At 45.1% G+C, this 14,681-nt stretch overlaps 1 protein-coding gene across 1 annotated transcript in view; it reads right to left on the minus strand.

Annotated features, from left to right (window-relative positions):
- The window catches only part of SUMF1 (sulfatase modifying factor 1), a 28,055-nt gene that overhangs the window by 4,671 nt on the left and 8,703 nt on the right, over positions 1 to 14,681 (minus strand). The window contains exons 4-7 of the mRNA XM_066596962.1: positions 12,607 to 12,689; positions 11,167 to 11,289; positions 6,863 to 6,977; positions 511 to 624 (exon numbers count right to left, since the gene is read on the minus strand). Coding sequence (XP_066453059.1) covers positions 511 to 624; positions 6,863 to 6,977; positions 11,167 to 11,289; positions 12,607 to 12,689 — 435 coding nt within the window. The remainder of the gene's footprint in view (positions 1 to 510; positions 625 to 6,862; positions 6,978 to 11,166; positions 11,290 to 12,606; positions 12,690 to 14,681) is intronic.

Here is a 14,681-nt window from a genome sequence, read left to right on the forward strand (position 1 = left end):
CATTGACCCTGTGGGATGCACCCTCCCTCTGTGACCATTTTCCATGCAGCCATCAACACTGATTGCAGCATGTAAGGATTTAAGACCGGGGATCTGTGTTCTCACGGTTCCCTGCTGTTGCAGCAGGAGGCTGGCTGTCAGTCACAGTTAGCTCCCAATGCGGATGGGGTGGGCTCAGCCTCCGAGTCGGTGCCATCCATAAGATGTAAGTGTATGGCCATTTACATCATGGGGAAGGAGGAGATTAAAAGGGTCTTGTAGCATGACTGGCATGTAAGTTACAGTTTTCTCCAAAAGTTAAAGAGAACTATCTACAAATTGTTGCTTTGGGGTTTTCTCCAGCTGCATTCCAATAGGGGGCGCTGCAGCAACACTGCACAATGTCCCATTTGCATAGCTTATTCCCAAGAAAGCATTGCATGCCCTATAATTCTCCACAAGCAGAAACAGTGCCCTTCCCCATCAGACCTTTGTAAGAACACTAAGAGTTCAAGTCTCAGGAACGCTCACCGGGTTGTACGCCTCATCAGCTGACTGCTCGGTGCTCCACCAGTCCGATGTCCATTCCCAGGCATTTCCCACCATATTGTACAGGCCATAACCGTTAGGTGGGAAAGCAGTTACCTAAAAGAGAATGCAGGAATGAAGCTCCTTACAGTGATCACCAACACAATGAACCTTGTACAAAAATTGAATTCTGCAGAGCTCAAATCTCCCAGCATTCCCTGGTTGTTCAGTGTCTGCATTGTACTATTGCTAGTGATTTGCATCCTGGGAAGCATCAACTAGACAACAGTCATCTGATCTACCAGAAATGAACTGTCCTTCCCCGTGCATTATAGGAGCTCAGCTAAGCAGTTTGACAGGTGTCTCACAACAGGATTATTGACCGTTTCCAGTAATAAATATCAAAACGGTGAATGCAGCTCTGAAGTATAATACAGGACATAACTTAGGATCAGTATAGGATAAGTAATGTATGTACACAGTGACTCCACAAGCAGAATAGTGAGTGCAGCTCTGGAGTATAATACAGCATGTAAATAAGGATCAGTACAGGATAAGTAATGTATGTACACAGTGACTCCACCAGCAGAATAGTGAGTGCAGCTCTGGAGTATAATACAAGACACAACTTAGGATCAGCACAGGATAAGTAATGTATGTACACAGTGACTCCACCAGCAGAATAGTGAGTGCAGCTCTGGAGTATAATACAGGATATAACGCAGGATCAATACAGGATAAGTAATGCATGTACATAGTAATTCCACCAGCAGAATAGTGAGTGCAGCTCTGGAGTATAATACGGGATGTAACTTAGGATAAGTAATATATGTACACATTGGGTCAATCAGCAGAATAGTGAGTGCAGCTCTGGCGTATAAAGGGAGTGAATTGCTTACCGAAAATTCCTTTTTTCCGAGTCATCCTGACGGCAGACATGAAGGTTGCACCTTGACCTTGTAGGGACAGGAAGCAAGAGACTTCAAAAGGCTCCTCCTGCCTCCCATTCACCAGTGTCTTCTAAATTACTTACATGGACATGTCGTGGTTAACCAAGGAAGATTTTTATTGCTCCGAGACAGAAATAACATGGTTAGTTCTATTTGAACACAAACAATAAGAGGGTAGCTTACCCGGATTAAACAAGGGAAGTATGCACAAAATTACCGCATAAACAGAAATGTCCACCATAGGAGCCTCTGGGCTACTGGTTCGTGCCCGCATAGACGTAGATATAATCGTGTGAATTTTTGAGAGGGAAATACGTGCCGTCAGGATGACTCGGAAAAAAGGAATTTTCGGGAAGAAATTCACTCCTTTTCCCCAGCGTCATCCTGATGGCAGACATGGAGTATACCAGATTAACTCTCTAGGGAGGGACCACTGCTTGCAGGACCTTTATCCCAAAAGAGATCGGAGGAGAGGTCCGTATTCAGCCTGTAATGTTTTGCGAATGTGTGCAGGTTGGACCATGTGGCTGCCTTACAAATTTGGTCCGGCGTCGCCATAGCCCTCTCTGCCCAGGAGCAGGATACTGCCCTGGTAGAATGGGCCTTGAGTCCTTCCGGGATAGCGCTGTTGCAGGACGAGTAGGCCTGCTGGATGGTGGATTTTACCAGCGGCTAATGGATCTCCTAGAAGCCGCTCTTCCTCTGCCCAGCCCCTGGAATTGAACAAAAAGACAGTCAGCCTTCCTAAAGGATGATGTCTGCTCTAAGTAGCATAGAATGGCCCTCCTTACATCCAGGCTATGGTAGTCTCTTTCCCTATTGTTTTGGGGATTTTGACAGAAGGATGGGAGAATAATTTCTTGCTGTCTATGGAATTTTGAGGCTACCTTTGGAAGAAAGAAGGGGTCTGTTTTTAGTATGACCCTATCGTCCTGGACTAATAGGTAAGGTGTCTTACAAGATAGGGCCTGGAGCTCGCTCACGCGCCTTGCTGTTGTGATAGCTACCAAGAACACAGTTTTAAACGTGAGGAACCTAATTGGTATCTGCTCGATAGGCTCAAAGGGATCTTTGCACAGATTTTGGAGGACTAAGTTTAGGTCCCATGGGGGGACCATACTACGGCTAACTGGCCTCATTCTTTCTGCCGCTTTCATAAACCTGCGGATTAGTCTATGATCCGCTAGGGGCTGATCTAGAATGGCCGAGAGTGCTGATACCTGCACTTTCAGGGTTCCCGGTCTCAGGTTTTTGTCTAGACCCTCCTGGAGGAAATCCAAAATCGTCGCCACTGAAGTGTCGAGAGTGGAGACTTCCAGCCCCCTCCAGGAGGAGAATCTTTTCCAGATTTTATTATAAATAGCTGAGGTCACGGGTTTTCGGTACTGGCGTAACGTCGCGATGACTCTGGAGGACAGAGCTTGTCTTAGTAGCGTCTGTTCCTCAATATCCAGACCGCGAGGTTCAGTCTCTCTAAGTTGGGGCTCAGAACTGGGCCCTGCGCTAGAAGATCCTTCCTGGATGGAAGGCGGATTAGCTCCGTGATGGCGAGTTTTAGGAGCACCGCAAACCATGCCCTTTTTTCCCCAGTGTGGAGCGATTAGGATCAGCATGATGTTGCTCTGCTGGACCTTCTGAAGAACTCTCGGGATCAGGGGTATGGGGGGGAAGGCGTATGCCAGACTGAAATCCCAACTCTGGGAGAAGGCGTCTAACCCCTCGGCCCTGTCCCTCGGATCTAGGGAAAAGTAGGCGGGGCATTTTGAGTTTTTGCTGCTCGCGAACAGGTCCACCTGTTCGCGAGCCCCAGGTTTCTGTAATGAGACGAAACTCCTCTTGATTCAGCGACCATTCCCCGGGGTCCAGGCGTCTTCGACTGAGGAAGTCGGCTGTCTGGTTCTGGGACCCTTTGAGTTGGACCGCTGTCAGGGATTGTACCATGGTCTCGGCCCATCTGAAGATCCGGGCTGTTAGTTTCAGCAGGTGAAAGTTTCTGGTGCCCCCCTGGTGGCGAATAAGTGAAACGGCGGTCACATTATCAGAGAAGACTTTTACGTGTCTCTTCTTTAGGATATCCTGAGTTCTGTGAAGCGCTTCCCAGATGGCCCTAAGTTCTCTGAAATTCAATGCCTGGGCACGCAGCGTCGGTCCCAACTCGACCTGGAGCAGGCGCTGCCCCACTTGCGCTCCCCAGCCAGACTGGCTCGCATCGGTTACTACAGAGATGAAGGGCTCTGCCACCCATGGGGACTCAGCTTCTAGGATGTCGGTTGACCGCCACCAGCGGAGGGACCTTAAGACAGATGATGACATGGGCATTCTCCTATCCAGAGAGATGGATGTCCCATCCCAGTTACCCAGGATGGCTCTCTGTAGTGTTCTAGAGTGCACCTGGGCCCAAGGGATAATGCCAATGCAGGAGGTCATGAGGCCCAGGAGCCTCATTGAGTCCCTGATTGCTATTTGCTTCTTCTGGCTGCCCCCTGTGCTGCCAGTCTAAGACTTTCCTGTCTGGGTGGAGGCAAAGACAAGGTCTGTGACACTGAGTCTATCTGCACCCCCAGGAAGGTTTTCCGTGTCTCGGGGAGAAGACTAGACTTTAACTATCCACCCCAATCTCTGAAACAGAGAGATGACTCTGCTAGTATTGTCTCTGAGGATCTTGGATGAGGAGGCGATCACCAGGAAGTCATCCAGGTACGGGATGATATTTATACCTGCTACATGGAGATGCGCCACCATCTCTGCCACTATTTTAGAGAATATTCTGGGTGCCGTAGAAATGCCAAAGGGTAGGCACTGGAATTGAAAATGGCATACCCGGCTCCCTATTCTGATGGCGAACCTCAGGTATTTGTGATGTTCTGGCAGGACTGGGACGTGGTAGTACGCGTCTTTTAGAGCGACGGTACTCCTAAAGTCCCCTCTTTCGATCAGAGTTACCGCTGACCTAACTGTTTCCATTTTAAACCTTTTGTAGGTAATAAATTTATTCAGGCCCTTCAGATTAAGAATCATCTGGAAACTGCCGTTTGGCTTTCTTATCAGAAATAGAGGCGAGTAGAATCTCTGGCCCTGCTCTACTGTGGGGACCCGAACTACCGCCCCCATTTGCAGCAGCTTAGAGATTTCATTTTTAAAGATGTCCTGCAATGCAGGGGATTGTGTGGGGGGCGACTCTGAAGAAATTGGGGGGCCGGGTGAAGAATTCTATTCTGTACCCCTGGGCTATGAGCTGCAGGACCCACGGGTTATCTGTAATCTCCTGCCATTCTCGGGAAAAGTTCAATAGTCTGCCCCCCACCTAGTACTCTTCTATAGGGGTAGGGGTGGTTTTTGTCTTACCCCTGCCTCCTTTGGGGTAGGACCAGCGCCCCGTCTTTCCTTTGCCCCGGTATGGCTTGAAGGATGGCTGACGTTTGTAGGGAAATCCCGTTCTTGCTTGATCCGGAAAACTGGGGGTTTTGTCGGTAGCTCTTTTTAGGATCTCCTCCAAATCCGCGCCAAAAATGTGCTGGCCATGAAAGGGGATGTTGCACAATCTTCCTTTGGAGGCCGTATCTGCCTTCCACGTTTTCAGCCAGACTGCCCGCCTGGCCATGTTGGACAATGCGGCGCTTCTGGCCGCCAGCCTCATGGACTCGGTGGATGCGTCTGCCAGGAAGCCTGTTGCTGATTTTAGTAAAGGCATGCATTCCAGTAACCCCTCTCTGGGGGCCTTCTGTTTAATCTGGTCGTCGAGTTCCCCTAACCAGAGGAACATCGACCTCGCCACGGAAGTCGCTGCGATGTTGGACTCCAGCGTATAGGCCGTTGTTTGCCAGGCCCGTTTCATCAAGGCATCAACCCTGTTGTCCATCTGGTATTTAAGATGAGAGGAGTCCTCAAATGGCAGGGCTGTCTTTTTGGCCATTCTGGCCACTTGTGCGTCCACCCTGGGGACCTCCTCGTAGACGCTCACATCTTCCTCCGCGAAGCGGAGTCTTTCTTTGTACTTGCAGGACAAGTAGAGATGTCTGTCCGCACTAGCCCATTCATGCATGATTACTTTTTTCAGAGTATCATTAACTGGAAAAACGATGCAGTTCCTTGGCCTGAGCCCGCCGAACATGTCGTCCTGTATGGATCTTGGCTCGACCACATCCTCTACCTTCATTGTATCCCTAACAGCTCTGATTAGGTCATCCAGGTCCCCGGATGAGAAATAGTACTTCTTATTCTCATCCTTGGTGTCAGAGGGACGGTCCAAGAGTTCGCCATCTGACAGGTCGCCCAGAGATTGCTCAGAGTCTGAGCTCGACAGCTGTATGTGGCTCACTCTTTTAGTGGCCCTTCTTTCCCGCTGGGCTGGGGGGAGACTGGAGATCGATGCCCGGACCTCCTCCCTGACTAGGGATCTAATATCATCCCTAAATGCGGCCTGTTCATCCGTAAGGATCTTGGAGGTACAGTCCTGGCATAGCGGTTTTTTATACGCCTCGTCTAATTTTTTAAAGGCACAGGGCGCATTTCTTGTATTTTTTCCTAAGGTCTTGTTTAGACCGGGTGGATTCCCTGTCCTGCGAAAGACACATGCATGCACATAAGGGAAAACCCCTACACAATGCTAAATCCCTGGGCATAACATTCCTGCAGCAAGTCACACTTACGGTTTGCAGGGCTTCCATCTCTGATTCCTTTGTAGTTATACTTGCCAGGAGTGTAGACAGGATCAGGCAGACAGAGTAATCCTTCTCTGAAGGTGTGCTGTCAGTGGAAGCTTGCCAGGGGGGGAGGGTCTCCATTTTTAAATCTCCCGCTGTCCTGGGTCAGCTGACGGCGTCTGACGTCACCACGTCACGCCGCGTCATTGGCTCCGCCGCTCCGATGCGTTTTGCAGTGGTGATCTCCCGGGCGGTCAGGCCTGTGGCCCGCCGTGCCCCCGGACCGCGCTGACTCTCCAGAGGGGAGGTGACAGGGGAAGCAGCCCTGTGGACCGTCAGCCCTGCTGTCAGCAAGATTCCTTCCTGGAAAGAAGGTGAGAGGGGAAGCGGCCCCGTGGACCGTCAATCCCGGTTGTTATCCTGTGGCTCCCTGGAGGGAGCACCTCTTGCATGTCCCTGTAGGGACAGGAAGCACTGGTGAATGGGAGGCAGGAGGAGCCTTTTGAAGTCTCTTGCTTCCTGTCCCTACAAGGTCAAGGTGCAACCTTTATGTCTGCCGTCAGGATGACGCCGGGAAAAACAAGATGTAACTCCGAAACAAAATATGGATTATAGAACTGTAGGAGTTGTGTTCTATGTGGATTTGCTCTTTAAGGCTTGTGTACATCCTATATAATACACTGATGGAAATTAACCTTTTCACTGGCAAATGATATTGAGCCACAGTGCAACACCTCAGTCTTTGCAGAGAGAAGGACTCACCGGTGCCGTCTGCAGGTATCCGTCTTCTCCAGTATTAGTATCGGGGAAATCTCCTTGCCAGACGTTGGTGTAATGTTCTCCCTTTGGCTCCAGCTTGTTTCCCCATGGGAACAGTCTCAAAGACAAAATACAACCGATGCAAGATTAGTGTGCGGTAATGTGAGGAATAATGAAGCTAGTGGGTTAAGGGAGCAAAAACCTGCACAAAACAATGCAAAACATGGAGCAAATTACCAGAATAGAACAAGGGGTATAGATACAGACACAACAGTTACTGAGCAGGGCTGTATACTTATCATAGTCTCACAAATATCCATATTTCCACTCATTAAAACCCATCTACAGCCGCCGTACTGTCAATCACCACAACCAGGCCTCGCCCACCAGAACACTTCCAGGAGAGCACTTGATAAAAGTCCTCAGAGATTTTTTTTCCTACTCAGCAGGCCAATTTACAATAGATAAACGAAATGAGCAACAATAATAATTAGACTGATCAATGCTCCAGCGAAGACTTCCTGAATTACATGGAAAATGTAATCCTATTTTTAGACTGATGGCGTTCGCAGATCTGAAGAAACAGCGGAGCGACTGGTGAAGGACAGAAAAACTCCATTATTTAACCTGATGCTGAAACACCAAAAACATTATCACAAATCCCAGGACCCTAAACAGCAAGCTGCGAGAAATGTTATCAATTATAGTTTATTATTATTACCACCGCCTCCTATGTACAAGAATATAACTACTATAATACTACTCCTATGTACAAGAATATAACTACTATAATACTGCCCCCTATGTACAAGAATATAACTACAATAATACTGCCCCTATGTACAAGAATATAACTACTATAATACTGCCTCCTATGTACAAGAATATAATTACTATAATACTGCCCCCTATGTACAAGAATATAACTACTATAATACTGCCCCCTATGTACAAGAATATAACTACTATAATACTGCCCCCTATGTACAAGAATATAACTACTATAATACTGCTCCTATGTACAAGAATATAACTACTATAATACTGCTCTCTATGTACAAGAATATAACTACTATAATACTGCTCTCTATGTACAAGAATATAACTACTATAATACTGTTCTCTATGTACAAGAATATAACTACTATAATACTGCCTCCTATGTACAAGAATATAACTACTATAATACTGCCTCCTATGTACAAGAATATAACTACTATAATACTGCCTCCTATGTACAAGAATATAACTACTATAATACTGCCTCCTATGTACAAGAATATAACTACTATAATACTGCCTCCTATGTACAAGAATATAACTACTATAATACTGCCCGCTATGTACAAGAATATAACTACTATAATACTGCCCCCTATGTACAAGAATATAACTACTATAATACTGCCCCCTATGTACAAGAATATAACTACTATAATACTACTCCTATGTACAAGAATATAACTACTATAATACTGCCCCTATGTACAGGAATATAACCACTATAATACTGCCTCCTATGTACAAGAATATAACTAGTATAATACTGCCCCCTATGTACAAGAATATAACTAGTATAATACTGCCCCTATATACAAGAATATAACTACTATAATACTGCCCCCTATGTACAGGAATATAACCACTATAATACTGCCCCCTATGTACAAGAATATAACCACTATATTACTGCCCCCTATGTACAAGAATATAACTACTATATTACTGCCCCCTATGTACAAGAATATTACTACTATAATACTGCCCCTATATACAAGAATATAACTACTATAATACTACTCCTATGTACAAGAATATAACTACTATAATACTGCCCCTATGTACAGGAATATAACCACTATAATACTGCCTCCTATGTACAAGAATATAACTAGTATAATACTGCCCCCTATGTACAAGAATATAACTAGTATAATACTGCCCCTATATACAAGAATATAACTACTATAATACTGCCCCCTATGTACAGGAATATAACCACTATAATACTGCCCCCTATGTACAGGAATATAACCACTATAATACTGCCCCCTATGTACAAGAATATAACCACTATATTACTGCCCCCTATGTACAAGAATATAACTACTATATTACTGCCCCCTATGTACAAGAATATTACTACTATAATACTGCCCCCAATGTACAGGAATATAACCACTATAATACTGCCCCCTATCTACAGGAATATAACCACTATAATACTGCCCCCTATGTACAAGAATATAACTACTATAATACTGCCCCCTATGTACAGGAATATAACCACTATAATACTGCCCCCTATGTACAAGAATATAACCACTATATTACTGCCCCCTATGTACAAGAATATAACTACTATATTACTGCCCCCTATGTACAAGAATATTACTACTATAATACTGCCCCTATATACAAGAATATAACTACTATAATACTACTCCTATGTACAAGAATATAACTACTATAATACTGCCCCTATGTACAGGAATATAACCACTATAATACTGCCTCCTATGTACAAGAATATAACTAGTATAATACTGCCCCCTATGTACAAGAATATAACTAGTATAATACTGCCCCTATATACAAGAATATAACTACTATAATACTGCCCCCTATGTACAGGAATATAACCACTATAATACTGCCCCCTATGTACAAGAATATAACCACTATATTACTGCCCCCTATGTACAAGAATATAACTACTATATTACTGCCCCCTATGTACAAGAATATTACTACTATAATACTGCCCCCAATGTACAGGAATATAACCACTATAATACTGCCCCCTATGTACAGGAATATAACCACTATAATACTGCCCCCTATGTACAAGAATATAACTACTATAATACTGCCCCCTATGTACAAGAATATAACTACTATAATACTGCCCCCTATGTACAAGAATATAACTACTATAATACTGCCCCCTATGTACAAGAATATAACTACTATAATACTGCCCTCTATGTACAAGAATATAACTACTATAATACTGCCCCTATATACAAGAATATAACTACTATAATACTGCCCCTATGTACAAGAATATAACTACTATAATACTGCCCCCTATGTACAAGAATATAACTACTATAATACTGCCCCTATATACAAGAATATAACTACTATAATACTGCCCCTATATACAAGAATATAACTACTATAATACTGCCTCCTATGCACAAGAATATAACTACTATAATACTGCCCCTATATACAAGAATATAACTACTATAATACTGCCCCCTATGTACAGGAATATAACCACTATAATACTGCCCCCTATGTACAAGAATATAACCACTATATTACTGCCCCCTATGTACAAGAATATAACTACTATATTACTGCCCCCTATGTACAAGAATATTACTACTATAATACTGCCCCCAATGTACAGGAATATAACCACTATAATACTGCCCCCTATGTACAAGAATATAACCACTATAATACTGCCCCCTATGTACAAGAATATAACTACTATAATACTGCCCCCTATGTTCAAGAATATAACTACTATAATACTGCCTTCTATGCACAAGAATATAACTACTATAATACTGCCCCCTATGTACAAGAATATAACTAGTATAATACTGCCCCCTATGTACAAGAATATAACTAGTATAATACTGCCCTATATACAAGAATATAACTACTATAATACTGCCCCCTATGTACAGGAATATAACCACTATAATACTGCCCCCTATGTACAAGAATATAACCACTATATTACTGCCCCCTATGTACAAGAATATAACTACTATATTACTGCCCCCTATGTACAAGAATATTACTACTATAATACTGCCCCCAATGTACAGGAATATAACCACTATAATACTGCCCCCTATGTACAGGAATATAACCACTATAATACTGCCCCCTATGTACAAGAATATAACTACTATAATACTGCCCCCTATGTACAAGAATATAACTACTATAATACTGCCCCCTATGTTCAAGAATATAACTACTATAATACTGCCTTCTATGCACAAGAATATAACTACTATAATACTGCCCCTATATACAAGAATATAACTACTATAATACTGCCCCCTATGTACAAGACTATAACTACTATAATACCGCCCCCTATGTACAAGAATATAACTACTATAATACCGCCCCCTATGTACAAGAATATAACTACTATAATACTGCCCCCTATGTACAAGACTATAACTACTATAATACCGCCCCCTATGTACAAGAATATAACTACTATAATACTGCCCCCTATGTACAAGAATATAACTACTATAATACTTTACCTGTTCTCTAATCCCCCTCGACATGCATATTCCCACTCTCCCTCAGTTGGGAGGCGCTTTCCGGACCATCTGCAGTAGGTGGAGGCATCGTTCCAGGACACGTGCAGAACAGGATGATCCATTCTGCAGTCATCAGAAGAGGAGCCGTCACCCAAAGATAAAAGGGAGGTGAGATTGGATTAACCCAAGCAGAGCGCAGCGTATGCAAACCTATAGCACTGCATATATTTCCTGCAAACAGCAGTGTCAGCACAGACGGAGCCTTAGGTATAATTAAGCAGAGACAGGTACATTTACCGAGAAGTCATGAGAGTTGTCAGCAAGTTATTTTTACCTCAGACTCCACTTAGGTCCACAATGGTAAATAAAAAATGACATTTATCAGCGCTCGGAGTGTAACAGCCTTAGGACCTGCACTTTATGACTGCTGTAAATCTACAAAACATTGTCCATGCCTTAGAAGTTAGTTCAGTCTTCAGTGCAGTTCTGGCATTCTGTTCATGAATCAGTAAGCTCAGGATGAGCAGAGATAGAGGTCTCTCCCACACAAGTATCCAGCGAATGGATGAGGTGCAGTAGGATGCTCCAGAATACGCCCTTTCCCATCAGCTGACATTGTAAAGGTCTCTGTATATCTTTCCTGTAATGCTAAAGTAGGACAGCAAAGCACCCACTGAAAATCGTTTGGGGCTCATTGGTTGATGGATGCAGGAGCATGCCGCCAACGGCAAAATACAACACGACCCTGACTGACTTGCTGGAGCCTTGAGCCGCTGGTTGAACACTTTCCAACTGTACGTTAGGTGGTTGCGGCAAGATAGTTAGTCTGCAGAGACAAGCTTTGGCCGGAAGGAGTTATCATGGTGGTCTGGGGCAGAAAAAGGAAAGCAGTCAGCTTCACTTAAAAGATACACCACCTGTGATTACTGGAGGTTACTGCACTGTAATCACTATCACTACAGTGAGCCACTCTATCTATATGGTAGATATTCTGTTTCCAATAGGTGTATGGGAGGGGCGGATAGGAGAGGGTAATTCTGCTTTTTGCTATGGGCCCCATGATTTTTGTGTATGCCCCTAAATGGATGCCACCAGTCCTCCAGAGTCTCATTTGACATGGGCCTGTAGCTAACAAAGGAGAGTCCAGAGTGGAGAACCAGTCTGCCTACTTACCACGCTTTAACAGGTGAAATAGATCTGGGTCATCTGACAATAATCAAATCAAGTTTCCTGCTCTAGTCACAACACAAGCTGCTTTCACAATTTTGCAGATTTCCACTAGGCTGGCAGGCAACCTCCCACCCAAGCCTCTTCTGCCTGCAGGGCATATGGGTGAGTTACACAGGCACTATGTATCCCAGGTGTACCAGCAGGATTCTGCCTGCAGCTTTGGGTGTGACTGGAGTATGTTTGTTTGCACACAATTATGTATTCAGATACCTCTTCAGGATATCAGAATCTGGTCCTTCCGGATGCCTCCAGTCTGCTCCTTTCACCGGGAGCCACCAGGGAGCAGCTGCAACCTGGACAAAAATATGAGACAAACGTCAGCACCAAGCCGTGTCAGCGCACATCTGTCACCCCGCGCTCTGTCCAGGCGTGAAAGGGACGTGTGTCAAAATCGTTCTACATCCCCATCTATATGTGGAGCTGAACTGCAGCGCCCGCAGCTAAGACTGTCCGTTCCGTGGAAGCGAGGGTAGAAGAATCCGCTGTCTTATTGTACAGCCTTGTCATGTGACGGAGGGAAATTCTGCTCCCTATTGTAACACTTGAATTGCAGCCATATTAGACACAAGCAGTATTAACCCCTCCAGCGCCGCCTCCTCTTGACGTTCACCTTGGTAAGCGGAGCGCAGTTTTCCACGTCCCGGCAGGATAATAGGATTATAATTCGTTTTATCTAATTAGCACAAAGGATAATTAGTTTAGAGATGGTCGGGTCCCCCGTGTGCGCTGCAGCTAATCCAAGTTGGACGCGGCCGGCCGCAATCAGAACAGAGGAAGACGTTCTTAAGTGTAAGAGTTGGGTGATAGCTCAGCTGTGGAACTACACATCTCAGCAATCTATGCTTAAAGGGGGTGTCTGCGACATCGGGATTTTTTTCGATTGATGACTTGTCCTCAATAATGGATAATTGGTAGGAGTCAGCCGCTCGTGACCTCCGCCGATCAGATGATTCTGGCACTGTGACAGGAAGCAGATTGCGGTGTCCATAGTGCAGCAGTCCAGGTTGGTATTGCAGTGCATTCAATAGGAGCTGCGCCTGCAGTACCAACCCAGGCTGCTGCAATGTTGATATCGCTATCTGCTTCCTGTACTGACCGCGGTGCTGTCAAACAGCTGATCAAAGTGGTTCCTGAGCAGTGGGACCCCCGCCGATCATACACTGATGACCAATCCTAAGGATACATCATCAAGAGAAAAAAAAGCCTCAAAGTCCCAGAGAACCCTTTAAAGAACCAAGGGCCGAAAATATTTGGCACGTGGTCCTGGGCTTTAATCCGGCACCATAGTAAAAATACAACACGGGATTAAAACTCCTGCAATCTAGCAGGTTGGGTCATCGGTGGTCAGAGACATGTGAAGCGGTTAGCCATTTCTGCCTTCTCTTTGGCAAGCTACATAGCGCTCAATGAGGGCTATATAGAGAATACAAGAAGTGGCAATGCGGTTTCCTGTATGGAACCCGGCGATCACGTGATCACAGTCATGTCAGAGCTGCTAGCAGACCCTAGCTCACCTCTCACAGCGACTACTGCTACTATAGGGGGGGAATTTCCCCTTTAATTGGGTTCCTATGGATGCCCCAGCTATAGTGGAGAACGGTGAAATAAAAATAAAAAGTAGACAGTGTGAATGACAGGAGATCTGATCTGATATCATAGGGGACAGAGAGAGAAAAAATATAGCTAAAACCAGAAACAGACCCACCGCCCACGCAAACCTAGACAATCGCCGTATCTCCGCCCCGTAATCCAAAACTATACAAACTAGAATTCAAAAAAGTCTGACCCGTGGGGTCTCACCCACAAGCAGACTGGGGACTTAAAATGGCCCTGGAAAAAAAAATCTAGAAGTACCCTCATGTTGTAGGTGGGTCCAAATTACTAGCCGGTAGGGCCAACACAAATTGGAAAGGTTATGTATAGTCACATTACTGGTAGGTGGTGCCTAGGAGGATAGTATAAAAAGTGTGTAACTGGCCCGTTAAATTATGCTGCCTTTCCCTGTTCACGTTATCAGTGTCTGTCCCCCTCATGGAACAGCGGGGGCTGCCATCAACCAAAATTCAGCCACATTGAGCCCACTGTAATGAGGTGGGTCTGGGCATCTGCCCAAGTGCTGATGCCAGCTCTGCCTGACCAGACCAGCCCCTGCCCCGATTGAAGAGCCTGTAGCCAATCCGCCCCTGGTCTCATCGCTGAGACCACCACCGATCCTGAGAATGGAAGTCCAGTGCTGCCCCTCTCCTCCTTTTTGTGGGCTCACTGTCATCTCCGGCAGCGAGGAG

The sequence above is a fragment of the Eleutherodactylus coqui genome, chromosome 3 (assembly GCF_035609145.1).
Source record: "Eleutherodactylus coqui strain aEleCoq1 chromosome 3, aEleCoq1.hap1, whole genome shotgun sequence".
Taxonomy (NCBI): Eukaryota; Metazoa; Chordata; class Amphibia; order Anura; family Eleutherodactylidae; genus Eleutherodactylus; species Eleutherodactylus coqui.